Source organism: Micromys minutus (assembly GCF_963924665.1).
Source record: "Micromys minutus genome assembly, chromosome: 25".
In the NCBI taxonomy this organism is placed as follows: domain Eukaryota; kingdom Metazoa; phylum Chordata; class Mammalia; order Rodentia; family Muridae; genus Micromys; species Micromys minutus.
The window spans coordinates 3,495,413-3,512,273 of NC_137960.1; the positions used below are offsets into that span (position 1 = coordinate 3,495,413).

A 16,861-nucleotide genomic window follows, 5' to 3' on the forward strand; every position below is an offset into this window, starting at 1 on the left:
TTACTTCCTGTTGCCCTGGCTTCTGCTCTCCTTCCCAGGCACAGAGCAACGGGCTAGTTTGCCCATCACTTCAGACATAACATGCCAGGGGAAAACCTTCCACGGAGACAGAAGAGGGACACACGGGCTGGTTTCTTCCCTAATTGTGCACTGGCCCCCGTTACAGCTCACACACTAGGTGTGAGCAGCAGTAGCCTGGCAAGCTCACACGTCCACACAGATGGGGTCAGGGGCAGACAGGAAGGAGGCCAAGACTGGCTGCACTGTTTCTGGGCTACTAGCCTTCGGGACCCTGCAAAGAGGTGAACGTCTATAGCTTGTTCCATGGTTTTCTGGAAGCACCTCCAATTCTGCCTCCTCCTTCATCAGCTCAAGGCCGCTTCCTCGGTCTTCTACTCAGAAGCCCTGGAGGCCTTGGGACTTGGAGCTGCAGGCAGATGGGCATGGGACTGACGCTCTCAGCCCACAGTGTGGAATCCACACTGCTACCCTGCAGCTCACCAGGCTTTCGCAGCTTACCTGAAGCCACTGCCGGGGCAGCCTGGCCCAGCCCTCGGTGCTCACCATTGCTTTGGGGAGACAGGAAGCACCATAAACAAAACCACATCCGTTCTCAATAAATATTTTATTTTCCTGACAGTTCCACCCCCAATACAAAGCCTCTGGCTGGAGCCGGATCGTGAGAACAGGCCTTGCCACGGGCACTGCTCAGTTGACCACCCAGACACAAGGCATGAACGTATTGCTAAGTGCTTTATTAAGAAACAGAGAACAGCAGTAGGTCCAAAAGGGGGCGTCTGTGTCTTCTGGAGGCAGCAGCGCTTCACCTCCAGGGCTATCATCCTGCTGCTGTGGTGAGGCCCGCTGGATGAGTTGGTGGAGAGCCTCCCACTCAGCTAATGAGGCCCCCCGCTGCGTGTTTTTGGAGCAGGTCCTCCAATGCAGAGGGCTAATGGCCCACACTGCTCCATGTGGCCTGCAGAGGGCAGTGTGCAGCCACGATGCGGCACCCCACCTGTTCTGGTCACAGTATGTGGCGAGGCCAGCAGGAGGCTGGGCTCCACCCGGCTCAGGCTGCACTGCTGCCCTGTGAGAAGCACTGAGGCCCAGGCAGCTGTGGCTGGACCCTGCACCCCTTCCAGATCCCAGCCACCTCTGTCCTGTCCTAAGCTGACATCTTCCCCTTCTGGACAAAGAGGCCCATGCAGGAGTGAGACGGGCTTCCTCCCCTCAGTGCAAAGGCACATGGACCAAGCTTCCCCCAGGCCCCTGCCGCCCCAGCCCACCGCCCGACCCACCTCCCAAGCGAGGAGCTTCCGGATCACTGGTTGCTGTCTAGCTGTGTGCAGGACCTCCAGAGTTCTGACCACTGCCCAGCTTTCTATCCAGGGAGAACAAGCCACACTCCCTTTCTGTCAGTAACACTGGAGGAGGGGCTCACCCATTCTCCTGGCTACCCTAAGTAAGCCCACGTCCAGGAACTGAGTCTAGGAGGGCAGTCAAGGCAGGTGTGAATGAGCACCGAAGGTCGAAGGTCTGTGTCCTTGCCCCAGCTGGGTGGCCGGGCCAGGCTGGCTGGGATAGGCCCTGCCCTATCGCTCCGAGTCAGAGAAGGAGGAAGGCTTAGTCCATCTCCACACCAGCATGTCCTCCCCAGCCACTCGGTGGGACTCAGTCTGGATCCGAGATTCATTGGAAGCCAGGAATTCCACAGCGCGGTCCCACACTCGCTTCATACGCCGCCTGCAAGAAGATAGAGCTCAGCAGAGTCAGGCTGGCGCCAAGTCTGCCATTCCCAGAGAGGGGCGTGGCTACGCTCTACTGCCCTTATCCAGCAGCGGACAACTGTTAGGTGCCAACATGGCTGCAGAGGCCAAAGCGGGGCACCGGGGATTTCCTCACCTCCTATGCTCCACAAGCTTTAGTACGGAGCTAAGGGGCTGGCAGTGGTGAGTACCCAGGACCACGTGGGGTGTGCTTAGCTCAGATGCAGCCCCCATAGTGCAGGAAGTCATACTGGTGTGAAGATGGATTATGGAAGATGGGAAAGCCACCTCCAATGTGTTCCTGAAATCTTTCTGTGGGAAGGGGGTCCACAGAACAGAGATCGGCCCCGGCCCTGACTCCTACAGATGTGTCTCCTTGTCCACAGGAGTCACTTGTACCTGGCCCTGCAATGCTGTGAATGTTATGCTCTGATTACCTAACACACTACAGACTCAAAGACCTTAGAGGACGAGATGTCAACCTCAGGCCAGGTCCCCAAGGAGGCAAAAAACAGAACCTCATTGGCAGGAGGCCTGACATGCCAGTGGCTTCAACCAGGACCTGCCAGGTCCTCATGTCTCCCTTGAGCTGCCCCCCCCCCCCCCCGAGTCCGCCAACCTGGCAGACAGGGGGCTCAGGAGATGGTCAGAGCTAGTGGGGGTTGGCTCAGACCCACTACAGGTCAGCTCTGCACAGCTGTACCCAGGTCTAGGTGACATGGCCTGTGCTCTGATGGGGAAATGTGTGTCGGTATCAGGCAAGTCAAAGTGTGGCAAACTTCAAGGCCACCTCCTCAGCACCTGTCCCCTGTCCCGGAGCGCCTGCCACTGTTCAGCGTCATACGGTTTCCTATGCTTCCTTCTCCTGCTCTAATGTTCCACCAGGGTGTGAACTCTGGGTCTCTACTTCCGCGGTGCACAGTAAAGTAAGCGATCCACAACACCAGAGGAGCTGCGGGAGCACTGTGGCGGGAGCACTATGCTGTGCAGCTCGGACCTCTGCAAGGCTGTGCAATCCTACTGTGTGCGAACGAGGATCACACAGGCTGGCTACACAGCTCACAGTAGGCCAGGAACTAGCAGGAGTCTGGGTGCAGCAAATGCTTCCCTGGGAGATGGAGAGCTGAGCATCACCCCAGGACCCAAGGCAGACCTCTCAGAGAAGCAGTGTCCTGTGGGCAGACTCCCTGCCTGCAGCCTGTGGGGATGGAGCCCAGCAGTTGCTGGAGAGCAGCCAGGACCTTTGTTCACAGGAAAACTGCTATTGCTATTGCTATGAGCTGAAAATGACCCAGGAGCAGAGCGTAGACCCCAGCAGTCAGGAAGCTACGCCACAGGGATGACCAGTTCCAGGCCTGCCTGGGCTACAAAATAAGATTGTTTCAGTGAAACAAACAAAACCCCAGACCTGCAAACGCTGTTCTCATCTGATCCCCTGGCTGCACAGAAGGGCAGCACTGGGGACGGGGCCTGGTGGCAGCTATACGTTATGCTACCACAGCAGTCTGAGCAGGCCCCTTTACTTCCCAAACCCCGGGCTTCCTCACCCATATATAGGCCCTGCACTGTTCTTAGGGCTGTGGGTCATGTGAGGACCAGCAGACTGTATCCTCTGAGCATCATGTGGCACATGGCAGGTGGCACTCAGCTATTGAATAGCCCAGTTTGTACTGACACCAGGAAGGACCCTGCTGGATTCCTTGTCCTCACTGCCCAGTGTGACTTCAGGGTCGTGGTTGCAAAGTCTAAAAAGCTCCCTCCCTATCCTTGCCAGTGACTGACTCAGAGAAACTGATGCTGATCCACGGGACCCCAAGAGTGTTCCCAATGGCTGCTGGGAGTTTTCTCTCGTTTGGGAGACCGTGCCTGGAAGTTCACTTCTTCTCTGTCAGCGGCCTAGGTACCTAGAGACTCACCTGCTCTGTGGGGGGATTAGACTGTCGCGCACGTGGAGGATGCCCACATATGGGTAGCGCTCCATGTCCTGCTCCCAGTCCACATAGTGGTCCTGAACCACGTCTGGGGAGAGAGTGAAGCAGTTAGCACTAGCCTGCTGAGTCTGGGCACCTCCCCCTGGGGGACACACACCTATAATCTTCTTCACCATCTCATACATGGCCTGCTCTTCCTCTTCCAGCTTTCGCCATCGATACTTCAGGAGGATCAGCAGCCCCCACAGGAAGGCGAGGCCTGGAACAGAGGGAACACCATCCCCCACTGAGCAAGGACAGGCTGCCATCACCTGAGGTGTGCCAGGTACCTACACCCCAGCCCATCTCAACCTCACATCATATTCTCCCTCACGGGCTAGGGCGTGTGCTGCACACCCACAGATGTGATCCTGACAGCTCGGCACGGGGGACACTGCACAGGGGAGCCCAGGATCTGTTCTAGGTTATCTTGAAGGCTGCACCCCAGCCTTTCTGAGACACCTCAGGATGCTGCTGCTGAAGGGAGACAAGCCAGGCTCTCCTCCCTCCCGCACGCTGCATCCTCCCTGCCTTTACCCGTCTCTGCAGATGTCTGCAGCTTTCTGGAGTAAAATCAGGCCAAGGTCCCACAGCCCCTCGGCAGTGGAGCTGGTCTATGCACCAGGCTCTGACTGCACTGGAAGCTGCAAAGACTTCCAAAGGGCCGGCATCTCAGAAAAGCTGACAGGCTCCTGCCCCTCCCAAGGACAGATCTACTCATAAGGCAGATCCAGCCACCAAGCTCCACGGGTAACGACAGCCCAGGGCAGAGGCAGCCTGTTGTCTCCTGTTTTATTAGCCAGTCTCCAAGTGCACGGGGTGACATGGCTCCTTCAGTGTCCCTGATGGACAGGGAGCCTGGCGGCATGAGGACTCACACCAGAAGAAGATGAGCACGTGGGTGACCGCGGTGAGGAGAGCACGGCTGAGGCGGCAGCCCATGCCCATTCGGGGCCGGGCAGACTCCAGGCAAACCACTTTGTCCACTGTGGTCACCAGCTCAGACGGGTCTTCCCCTTTCAGCCTGAAACAGGACATGCGCTGTAAACATACTGCAGTGTGAGCCCCACTCACACCAGCAGCGAGGGCACAGGAGGGAGGTTTCTACTGCTCCTAGAGCAGAGCAGCCGGTTGTCCTGGCTGTGCTCTTGCCTGCAATTCCCCACACCAGCTACTTAGAAAGAACCAAGCTTTAAAGATGGCAGCAAGCTTGAACCCCTGCCGCTGAAGTGGCGTCCCCCTCTGCCGGGCCTTTGACAGCCTCTCTCAGCATGTAGAAGATTAAGCTGTAAATTGGATTCCCACCTCCCAGCATAGAGAAATGGAAATGTTTACTGAATCCCTGGTTTTGCAAGCGTGTGGTAAGAACTGAGAGACAGAACTGGGAGGCTGTGCCTCTCCTCCATGAGAAGCAGGCACAAAGCTGTTTAAGTGTAAAGCTCAGATAGCACCCATGAGGCCCACGGCAACTGGGAAACACCAGGCCAGACCCCTGCCCTCCGTGAGGCAACGTGAGGATCTGCAGGGACCCCATGCCCACACCACACTGCCTCTGGAATGTAATCGCTGCTAGGTGGCACCCCATTCGAGTCCCGGCTTCAACCCTGGCTGTCAGAGCTTGCTCGCTGCCCTCCCGGCCGCCTGCCCAGCCTGGCAGCTCCAGTGCTGTGGAGGAGAAAATCCCATTCTCCTCTGCCTTTCCCAACCAAGCACCGTCTCTAAGCCATCGGATCTCAGCCGTGCTGTGCATCCAGTTACTGAGCTCTAGGCCGAGCGGCCCACAGGGCCGGGCTGGATGCAGAGATGGAATTAGTAATTTGGTGGATTAGAGAAGAGAACAAAACCCCAGAGTGTGTGTTAATATCAGAAGCTGGAACCAGAACACAGACTCTGACGAGGAGCAATGGAAGGGACGGTGACCCCATCCCTTCCACAAGGCTGCTTGGCATACCCCCAACCCCCAAGAGGGTCACTATCTGTGCTAATAGGGCTCTCAGAAATGGAAACTCAGGAACTGTCAGGTCAGAACAGAGCCTAGCATTTCCCAAGTCCTTTCCAGACCGAAAAAAGCCAATGCACGGGAGGGAGGGAGGCCTTCCCTTCACAGGACAGGCTGCAGTCGGGAAAGGAGCGCAGGACGCCACACTCACCAGATGCCCACGTCCTTGTTGCTGCTTAGTATCCAGGCCAGTGCGGCCTTAAATCTCGCAGAAGGACTGCTGGTCACGTTCTGTGGGGTAGAAGATGAGGGTGAGCTTGGCCCAGGGGCGCTGCCAGAACATCATTCTGAGTCTTGAGAGCCTTCTTCTGTTTCCCATATGCCCCACCCACAGCAAACAGGCATGGAGGGCAAGCTGGGGTGAGGAGAGCTAGGAAGAGGATGGAGTGAGGCATAGCAGGAAAGCAATGCAGGTCTGAGGCAGCGGACAGCCACAGGCAGCTGGCACCAGTGCCAGGGACAGAGTAGAATGAGAACCAGCCCTGGCTGTGTGGCCTCAGAAAGTCCCAGCCCTCCAGACCTTGATCTCCTCATTTATGAAATGTAACTGAACTACAGATTCCTCAGACCCCTGCCAGCCCTGAAGCTCCATGATTCTACCATGGAGACCACAGGAAGGCAATCGGAAGCTGAGGGCCCGAAGGAGTCCAATGGGAACAAGAGACAGAGGGCAGGGCAGGTGTGCCTCCCACGGCTCAGGGAGGTGGGGAAGTGGACAGAGAGGAGCAGCCCTGACAACCCTTGGGGTTCCTTGAAGACGGGCTGTCTGCTATGGCTGTTCAGCTGCTGAGGGGCCTCAGGTGCGACCAGATGCTTGCCCACACTCAGCAGGGCCAGCTCTGGGGCACAGTCCCCTCCACCGTAGCCCAAGACTTCACTAAATTTAAAAGAAAAAAAATCCCAAAAGGCAGAACACAAACACAAAACAAACAGAGACGAAAGAAAGGCCACAGGCTGGGGATCAACAGGAGCTGCAATGCCGGTCAGCCTGCGGCCTACTCACAGCGATGTACTCCTGAGCCTCCAGGACAGGGATGCATTTGCTTTTTAGCTTCTCCGGATTGCCACACTCAAAATTACCTAGGAGGGGGAAAGACACTCTCAAACACAGAGAAGAGGTGAAAAAAAACCACTCAGAAATGACTTAAAAATACAGTGAGAATCAAGTCATCAGCTCTAATCAGGAGCATGTGGCCCAGCGGCCCCGGCTTCTGGGGCATCTTCACTCTGCAGCAAGATCAAAAGCCACTTAGCTTGGATAGATTCCAGATCATTAAATCCTGACCTGCAAAGCAGGGCAGCGATTTGCATTAAATGACGGAAAAGCTGCCCAATGCCAAGGTCTGTTTGTGGCCGATCCCTAGAAGGATCAGAGAGCTGCGGAAGGCACCAGAATAGTGCTATAAATAGACACAGCCTGGGAGGAAGGAAGGCGGGAGGCCGGCTCCCACAGATACTCTGATCTGGACACATGCTGGAACCTGGCAGCCAAGCCCATTGTTAGAGGGATCCTGGGAAGATGAGACATCTGTGGGGTAAGCCTACAGCCAGGGCAGCTCCTCTAAGCACTCTGGGAGGGCCTGTCTTACCAGCTTTCAAGGCCTGGGCTAAGAACCACCTCTCAAGAAGCCCACAGCAGACCTAAGGTCTACCATAGCTGCCGGCCCTCCTTCACAGGGCTTCCTGCCAGGCCCTGGCGGAACCGCACAGAATGAGGCCCATACCAGGTATGCGCCACATACCACACTCATGCATAGCCCTGCCTCGGGGCTCAGCCTGGCCACGTATGTGTTCATGTGTGCACTGGGCCGAGGGGCAGTTTTTGGCTTGTCCTCCAACACAGCTGAATCCTCCTACCTCAACACTGCTCTTGGCTCAGTGATCTCTGAGGCCAGGGCAGCTTCTCTGCACTCGTGCTACGCCTGGACTGGCCGTAGCACGGCACCTCAAAGGCCTCCTGATAGTTTCTTCTGTCCCCTTCCCACCCCAGAGCCCTGTCAATGAGGCTTAAAGATGACTGTGCTTCAGAGACGCAGCGTTGCTTGGCTGCTGGGGCAAGGCTCCTGTGATCTGGCACCCATGCCTCCTAACATGGCTCCCTCCCTCCTGCCTGCCCCTCCCTGTGTGCACACACCCAGGCCGGCCTGTGCTAGCACAGAATGTTAATGGGTCCAGCTATGCCACGGTGTTTCCTGCAGTGTGCGGCCCACAGTCCTCTGTGGCTGCTCCTTGCTACTCTGTGGGTCCTTCTTTCCCCACCCTCTCCAACCCTTTCCTTCCAACCTTTGAAACCCCTAACAGCAGATAGGAAAGAGCAGAGGAGAAAGGGGGCACAGTATCAGTAGACGACTTCCTTCTGGGTAGGAGTTTGATTTTTGCCCTCAGGATAGCTACTTTCTTCTTTGCAGACGACTACTTAACAAACCACAGTCAACAGCAACACCAACAGCAGCCAACAATCCACCCGCCTCTCTGGGCCCTAGCATTTATATACCCTCTGAAAGGGACCCAGAATTCCAAACTATCTGCCACTGGCAAAACCACATCCCTGCCAGAGCAGGAGGCACATCATGGTCAGCGGCTGTGGACGACCTGTAGCCGCTTCACAGCCCACATCTGGCATTAAAATGCAAACATATTCCATAATATTTCTGTGTTTTTCAAAGAAACTAATATTTCCACCACAGTCCTAGGAGCTTACAAGCAGCCTGTGGGCAGGACCCTGGCAGTCACTGCACACCTCCCAGGGCCACGGCCCCTCTAACAGGATAAAGGAGGTGTGCTTCACACCTGTGGGCCGCATGAGACCTCAGCTCTCGCCTTGAAGGCAGCAGGTGCCAGGGCCCTTGATAGCATAAGCCAGGACCAGCTCTGGATGGTGGATAGAGGACAGCTACTCAGACCTAGTGTGGAGCAGAACACCTCCACCTCAGGCTGCCCACAAACCACTTGAGGCTTTTCTATAAACAAGACAAGTCCTCAGGTCCAGGGGATTCCCAAGGCCTGGGCGCTTCCAACCAATGCAAAGCCCCAAAGCATGATGGGACAGAATCTCATACCTGCCAAGAGGCCCATGTTTGTGTGGACCCAGACAAGAGTTTGAGAAGCAAGATCCCGGCCTGTACTGAGCCCCATAGGTCTGAAAAGATGTGTCTGAGTGACTGGTGCACAGCTGAGGTTGGGCAGTGCTGGGCTGGCTTGGCCTGACTAGCCAGGGGCTCAGGGACTACTCACCTGCTTGAATGGCCAGGAAGTTGTACAGTTCGTGCAACAGCTCCAGCAAGGCTGCCTTCTGCTTGGCCTGACAGAACTGAAAGGCAAGGAGAGAGACTGGTCCAGGGTCTGTCTGCGTCTGCAGCCAAACTGCCATGCCCACCTGGATAGCAAGGATCACCTCTAATTTTAGGAACGTTTTTGTTTTTTGAGGCAGTCTTATGTAGACTAGGCTGGCCAAGAAACGGTTAAGGATGATCCTGAATTCTGATCCTCCTGTCTCCACCCGCTGGGTGAGAGGATTCCAGGCATGTGCCACTATGCCTGTTTTATGCAGTGCTGGAAACAGAGCCCAGGGCTCATACATGCTGGGCAGTCACTGTGCCAACTAAGCCATTGCTCAGCCCCACCTCCCAGTTTTATGTAACAGAAATGCATCTGCATCAGCTGGCAGGGAGAGAGGTGCTGAGTGACTGGCTCTGTGGAGCAGAGACAGCGCAGTAACAAAGGGATGGTCACCCATGGCTTGGGCAAGGAATGGCACCAAGGCTTGCAGAGGTCTGAGGGGACCTGCAGTGTCAGTGATTGCAGGTCTAACACCTGATTGAGGAAGGGCTGCAGTGGGACTCAATAGAACCCATGTGTCAGCCACTTGCACTGGCTGACAGCACCCTAAGGAAACAGGACAGACAGACGGTACCAGACGGAGAGACGGCCTAACTAAAACAACACACCCACTCTCAGCCTGTCCCTGTATTCTCTGCAGCTGAGGGAGAAAGAAAAACTGTGTCAGAATCTTTTGCTTCTGAGAAGACTAAGAACACTTATCCGATACTTAAATGCTTATCTGGATTTGGGGTGAACTAAGGCCACCCAAAGGAAACTCAGCAAGAACCTCACTGGGACCAGAAAGTATGTCACTACCTGTGGGCTCCTGGACCTTCCTGTCACAAAGGCCCAGGGTGCCCAAAGTAGCCAGAAAACGAATCTTGCCTGGATATGGCCCGGACTTTGCTTTCTTATGGCAGATGCAGACTGGTTACAAATCTAGAATGTCTAGAGCCCGAAGCCCCAGCTGATGGGTCCGCTGGCAAGCTCTGCAGTCTCGCTCAGACCTGCAGGGGAGGGCCGGGAGCAAGCATGCTCTTGCTTCAGTTGGGGTCCACAGCTCTACAGACTGAGGGCCCAGAACCAGAACTAGAAATCTTGTCTCACTAAATGGCAAACAGATCAGAGGGGCTGCATGCAAGGTTCTATTTTTCTTGTTTCTGTGTTTGTTTCTCTCTTTGGCTGCCTGTTTCTGGAGCACACTGTCTAACCATCAGCCCGGTTTTATGACAGAAAGCAGATTAAACTTATTATGAGCCTGGTTTTGCAGAACAACTGGGAAGCGTGGATGAGAGCAATAAGGGAGTGTCATAAAACACCCACAAACAGGACACATCAGCAGCCAAGGAAATAAAACGGTGTCTGCAGCAGGCTGCCCTTCATTAACAAGGGGAACAGTCAATGCAGGGGTGTCATTTCTTGGCTAGCCCCTGGGCTACAGAGGCCTGGCACCCACACTTAATAATTAGAGCACTAAGTCATGCCCTTTGGCAGCACACGCCTCCTCCTGGTAGGATTTATGACCTGAGAATTTACTGCCTCATATCTTCCTCAGAGCCGGCTGCCTGCCTGTGCTTTAACAATGCTCACATGATTCTCGGGCCAAGGACCGCTTACCTTCCCCAAACATTATTTGTGGAGAATGTGAGGGCTTCATAAAACAAATCGAACACACTGGCTACGAGGGCTAATTTGCCCTTGCCATGTGCTTCAAACTGGCCCTTGCGGTGTCGGAGCAGGAATCTGAGCATTGTCAGAGACAGAGTTCGCCAGGGAAAAGGAGAGCCTGGGAGTGTGGCCTCAGGGCTAGATGCCAGCAGCCTTGCCCAGCACACCGTGGCTGACTGGAAGATAGAAGGTCTCGGATGCTCCCGCTGATGGGGGTGCTTCTGTAACAAGCCCAGGGCCGGACCCAAGGAGTTCACTCTTCCATATTTCAAGTACCCCTGTGCTCTCAGAACCGAATCTGACACAAACATCACAAAACATGATGTGATTCTGGTATGTTCTGGAAGTGCTCCCTGAGAGTGATCCTCTCATGATCTGGGCTAGTTTATCTCTTGGCAGAGCTCTGAGTCCTCAGGAAGACTAATGGAAGGCAGACCAAACTCACCTCATCTGTTTTTCTCTCGCAGTCCACTGGCAACAATTTCACTGAGACCGAGAAAAGAAAGAGAAAGGTTAAAAGCAGGACTGGGCAATAGAGAGACCTCTCAAGACCCAGAGGAAGCAAAATTTGGCTGGTCTGTGTACAGTGTACAGTGCTCGCTCTAAGACCCCATGCTGGGTCAGGAACTCTTTCCTGCTGCACACGAACCAGCTGCCGCCGATTCTTGGCTAACTTAACCTGTATCTGCTCCTGTAAACGGGGCTTGCGTGGGCCTTCCCTATGGGAATGTATACAGCTGTAACCCTAGCACTCAGGAGGCTAACACAGAAGGACTGCCACACGTTTGAGGCCGGCCTGGGGTGCAGATAGCACGCTGTCTCAAGAAACAAAATAAGGGACTGGAGAGGTGGCTCAGTGCTGAGGGAGCGTCACTTGCTCTAGCAGGGGCGTGAGTTTGAATCGCAGCATCCATGAGTCACTCCCATTTCGGAGACCCCATCGCCACCTTCTGGGCACCATGGGTACTGCATGCACGTGGAGCAGATGCTCACTAGGCAAGACACCCATACACATAAAACCAAAACAACCAAAAAACCCCAAGGGCCTTAGCTGCTTAACCCAGGGAGCTAGGCTCAGACACCATACGGAAGTCTTTCGAGCTGCAAATGACGACGGTATGAATGAATGCTATCATGGGAGGAAACTCTCAGGAACCCGAAGCCTGTTTTAAAACATCATAAGCAGAGAGCAGCACCCAGTGCTATGTGACGTCCCCAGAGCACCATCAGACTCACCTCTGTTTATCTCTAAAGGACCCAGAAACTTCCCAGGTAAATAACAGCTCCAGCGGTGGAGCCCAGAGACCCATTCCTCACAAGACCCAAGACAATGGCTGAACTTTCCCCTGTAGTTCAGGAACTCCTCATTCTGGGAAGATGTAACCCTGGCTCAAGGCTGGCCACGAGCCTTAACCATGAGCACGCTTTGGAAAGAAAATGAGCTGTCGTTTTATACCGAAATGTGTATCAAACGATCTGGGTCTGTCGATTCAGCTCTATAATCCCGGCTTCGGGAGGAAGGTAAGACAGGATCAAAGGTTTGGAGCCATCCTGAACTACAGCGAGTTCGAGGTTAGCCTAGATAACTTACAGAGACCCTGCTTCAAAGTAGTTTTCAAAAGTCAGCTAGCCCGTGTAGCCCAGTGCTAACATGCTTGCCTAACATATGTGAGACGGACCCTAACTATAATCCCTTATGCCAGAGTGGGGGACTGTCATGAAAATGAGGTGCTTTTCTTCTGTTAGAATCAAGAGTAACACGTAAAAATCCCTCTTGGGAGACACCAGTCCCCGGATCTTCAGGAGGCGCTGTCTTCTGCACCCCTCAAGAATGCAGAGTCATAAAACTGAACATGGGCAGAGACATCTAGCGAGTTGCCTGACTCACAGGCCCTCTCCCAGCATCCCAGTGGTACCAGTTTAAGCTTAAAAAATCCTCCCATACCTGTGCCTTTTGACAAAGGCCCGGTGGTCCAGCTTGGGTGCTACAAAGCTGTGACCACAGGCAGGCATTCCCGGAGGCAGGGAGGGAATGCCTGGAGCTTTCAAAGGGGGCTCTCAGTGTGAATGAGCAAGAAGTCAAAAGGGAGGAAGACAAGAGGGGAGTAGGGTGGGCTGTGTGTCAAGAGTGGGCGTGCAGCTTTCTCCCCAGAGGCCTTGGAAGAACCTGCTCCCAGCACAGGCTGAAAGGGAGACTCTAGAAAGATGGGGGAAACAGAAAAGAGCAGAAAGTAGAGGCAGAAAGTGAGGGTCTGGAGGCGAGAAGACAGTCGTGGCTCACAAGGTGCGACGGGGACTCGGTGGTCTGGGTGGGCGAGCACCCGCGCCCGGGGCCCTCCCCTGCGCCGGCCCGGGACGTACTGTTGTCCTCCGCCTCCTGCGGCGCCGAGGGCTTGCCCATCTTCACCCAGAGGATGGCCAGGAAGACGAGCAGCAGCCCCAGGCTGGCCCAGAGCAGGAGCCGGGACAGGCAGCGCTCCAGCCGCCGGCCCGCCTCGGGTCGGGCCCGCACCGCGCCCGCAGAGGCCGTGCGCGAGCCCTTCAGGCCGGGGCGCGTGTCGGCGCCGAGGAGCGCGGAGTGCGGCCGCGCGGAGGCCGACGACGGGGCCCACCAGTGGCGGGCCCGGCCCGGGGCGGCCCTGTCAGGCGTCCGCGCATCCTCGTCGTCCTCGGAGCTGCCCCGGACCGAGGCGCGGCGCCGCAGCGGCCCGGGCCCAGCGTGGGTCGGATAGGAGAGGCCGCGGCTTGCGGCCCAGGGAGCGGCGGAGGCCCCGAAGTTGCCGTAAGGCCCTGAGGTGTCGGAAGCCGCGCTCGGGGATGGCGGGGACAGCCAGGGCTCCGACCGCAGGACGGTGGCGGCGGGCCGCGCGCGCAGCGGCGCTTCCTCGCGTAGCCGGGCCTCCTCCCGCTGACGCTCGGGGCCCCGCGGCCGGGCCTCGTTCCGCAGCTGCTCGTCTTCGCGCTGCCGGGCCTCGCCCCGCAGGCGGCGCAGCTTGTTGCGGTAGACGTTCCGAGTGGTGTCGGTGATGGGGCCTGGCTGGAAGCCCAGGGCCTGCAGCTCCCGCCGCAACTCCAGGTCCGACAGGCCGGCCATGGCCAGGACACCGCCCCCTCGCCCGCCCCCGGCGCGCACCGCACCCGGAACTGCTCCCGCCGGCAGCCGCGGCGGAGCGGGCGGGGCCGCGCGCCATGATGGGAAGGTCGATTTTGGTCGCCATCTTGGGAAGGGCGGAGCATGACGGGTAGGTCTGCCACGATGGAAAATGTCTGTGTCGGGCCTGGAGCCGCCATGTTGGTGAGGTCCGAAGAGTTGAGTTGGTTACTATTTTATTTGTGTGTGAGTGTGCGCGCTCGTGTGCTTTCGTTTCTTCCCCCGCCCTCCAGCTTACCTTTGTCTGTTAGACCTAGCAGTGTTTATCCTAACGCAGAGCTAGCACGTGGTAGACATTCAATAAAATGTTGATTTACTTAATGGATGAGCTTCTCAATGATGTATGAAAACCGCCGTTAACAGCAGAGATCCGACGCATTTGCCAGTCTCCGGGTGGGCGTGGGAGCTGTGTGTGAGATTTGGGTGGTGGAGTAACCGCCAGGCATGCTCTCTCAGGCCTTATCTTGACCGCTTTAGACCAGCTTGAGGCTTGCACTTGGTTGACACCGAAACATCAAGAGGGTGCACCCTTGGGACTGGAGAGATGGCTCTGCACTTAAGAGCACTTGCAGAGGAGCTAGGTTTGGGTACCAGTACCCAAGTGGCTGGTCACAGTCGTGGATAATTTCAGTTCCAGAGGATCTGATATTTCTCTACTGGTCTCTGCAGGCACTGCGTGAACATGTGGGTGTACATACATGTGGGTAAAACACTCATGCATAAAATAAAAATATATTGAAGAGGCTTTGTGGTACCTGGTGGAATTCTCATGGGAGAACCCTGTGCCCTGTAGTCTTACGGTTTAGGGGATGATCTGCATACTCTTGCAGTTTTGATCTGCAAGCATTCAGTGTGTGATAATTTCCAATTAACATTTCTAACCGGCTTCCCATAACTCCCTAGAGGGCTGCTGTGAGGATTAGAAGAGACCTTCAGTTCAGGGCCTGGAACAACCTCCTCCCTCAGCCAAATCTGTGCAGTGTTGGGGGCAGTGATTTGGTTATGTCAAGGGTGACAACTGGAAACACACTCAGTTCACGGCCTCATCCTCACTCTCTCTCACATCCTTCACCGCCTTCCTTTTCTTAACAGTATTGTGGCTCCAGCTCTAATTCATCCTCTTCCCAGCCCCTCTCCTCCAGACCTCCCTGCGCTCTACCCATTCCCCTTCCTGCCTTCCCCGAGACCCCGGGCCATGCTCCTCTGTCAGAGTTTCACGGTTCTGCTGCTTGTTAAACCCCAGGAGTATTCAGTGCCGGCCACACAGCTGGGAAAATTACAGCCTCAACTCGGTCAGGCTTCTGTCGTTAGCCTCCCCTTTTCCCCCGACTTAGCTGCTCCCATGTGGTGCGATTTCTCTCACCAAGTGTTGTTTTCCTTTTCTCTGCCTGTGTTTGCACGGAGTGCCACGGGTTTGATATAGTGATTGCCTAACACATACCACATAATAGTATTTTATTCCTTTCTGAGGCACTGTTTGCATGACAAATGAGTTGGTAACATTTGAGCAGCTCCTTGCAGCTGTGCTCAGTATCCGACAAGCTTTTCGGCATTGGTACCGGCCAAGTGCATCCTAAGAGCATTTGAAACGGATGCTCAGAGTGAACATTGTGGTGTCTCACAGACCTGTGGTGAGTGCATCTGAGAGTGCTGGAAATCACGGACAGTTCTGGGGCTACTCCCAGTGGAGGTATCATTAAGGCTTCCACTATACCCTCTCGGGAACACATCTAGGACCAAATGGCCCATAGCAAGCTGTATTGACCTCCCTCTAGCCTAGGACTCAGTGTTAGCCTTTGGCTACCTTGGCTTGCCCTTTGCCTCCGTGGGTGGCTTCTGGGTCTTATGGGCCTAGGCATAGTGTATCAGCAGGCACCCCTTGCACCAGCCACTTACACAGGATCTGCCCCTCAAAAAGAGCCTTGGGTGTCCCCCTGCTTCTCTGAGTTCCCAGTTCCACTGTTTCCAGTCTGTCTGCTCTTTCTGGGGGTTTAGACCACTGTGGCCCTTCATGGTTCTCATCCCTAAGACTCTAACCTGGTCTGGTACAATTGTTGGACTGTGTCGATGCATCCCATGAAGGAGCGCAGCCTCTGTTTCCTAGATGCCTCTGCCCCTTGTCCTGGCAGAGCCCTCTCAAGGGGTCTGCCTGGCCGGACAGGTGTATGTAATAAAACGAAAGTAGCTCAGGGTCACTGACAGCTAGCTATTTCTACTTTCTTACTACCACGTATGTGTGTGTTTAAGTGTGTGACTGAGTATGTGTTATTGTATAAGTGTGGAGAATGTAAGTTCATAAGTGTGTAAGTGTGTAACTGAGTGTGCACGTGTGTGTGTGTGTGTGTGTGGTGTAAGTATGGTGGGCTGTGTATGTAAGGTGCACAGCCACCTGCTGTGGCCAGTTTTCTTGACTTATTAAAGGCAGAGAGGAAAGACAAAAATGCTGAGCCTGTGTCTGTTTATAACCACATCCACAGCAGCAGCAGAGGTGATGAGCTGTTGGAACCTTCCGGGTCCCCAGAAGGACATCACATCTTGATGCTTTCCTCCTGCTGGCCTCTTCCTGTTTCAACAGAGCCCCATAACAACAATGGCCATAAATCTTTCATGGTTCCATTTTCCTCCTCCTCTCCTGCTAGGAAACAACACATGCATTCTGTCCTAATGATGTTCAGAGTGCGTACTTGACCCACATCGCTGAGGACCTCAGCTGACTTGGGCTGCCTTTGAAACACATGATAGAGTCATTCCGCAAAGGGAGTGGGGTGCTGGGAGAGTGCAGTCGAAAAATGGGTCTCAGATTCCACTGGTGTGGCTTCTGGTGCACCGGCTTTCTTGTCTCACCTCGGTGTCTTGTGCAAAAGGAGCTGCCTGCCAGCTTCTCCCAGTCTATGGGTCAAGGGAGGAGGTAAACAGAGTCACAGAGGCATGCCGGCTCAGTGGGCTGCTATGCCACTTGCTTTGCACAGCCTCTTGGCAACTGAAT

The 16,861-nt window shown here is 55.2% G+C and overlaps 1 protein-coding gene across 2 annotated transcripts; it reads right to left on the bottom strand.

Annotated features, from left to right (window-relative positions):
- Positions 1-742: 742 nt before the first annotated feature.
- On the bottom strand, positions 743-13,848 carry LEMD2 (LEM domain nuclear envelope protein 2). Of its 2 annotated transcripts, XM_080938450.1 has the most exons (9): positions 13,086-13,848; positions 11,170-11,210; positions 8,970-9,045; positions 6,739-6,815; positions 5,887-5,966; positions 4,615-4,760; positions 3,855-3,956; positions 3,683-3,785; positions 743-1,743 (listed from the first exon to the last, which is right to left on the bottom strand). In XM_080938450.1, exons 1-9 carry the CDS (start codon positions 13,816-13,818, stop codon positions 1,593-1,595), a joined length of 1,509 nt encoding a protein of 502 aa, XP_080794576.1. In that variant the 5' UTR covers positions 13,819-13,848; the 3' UTR covers positions 743-1,592. The 2 variants fall into 2 exon arrangements, with proteins under 2 accessions (XP_080794576.1, XP_080794577.1); XM_080938451.1 differs by lacking the exon at positions 3,683-3,785 and having other exon boundaries at positions 1,600-1,743.
- Between the last annotated feature and the right edge of the window lie 3,013 nt (positions 13,849-16,861).

What these genes read in the sequence shown, in the direction of transcription:
- LEMD2 (XM_080938450.1), bottom strand. Translation starts at nt 13,818, where the DNA reads ATGGCCGGCCTGTCGGACCTGGAGTTGCGGCGGGAGCTGCAGGCCCTG. An exon ending in GCAGGAGGCGGAGGACAACA is followed by an intron (nt 11,211 to 13,085) that starts GTACGTCCCGGG and finishes TCTCGGTCTCAG; the next exon opens with TGAAATTGTTGCCAGTGGAC. An exon ending in GCGAGAGAAAAACAGATGAG is followed by an intron (nt 9,046 to 11,169) that starts GTGAGTTTGGTC and finishes CTTGCCTTTCAG; the next exon opens with TTCTGTCAGGCCAAGCAGAA.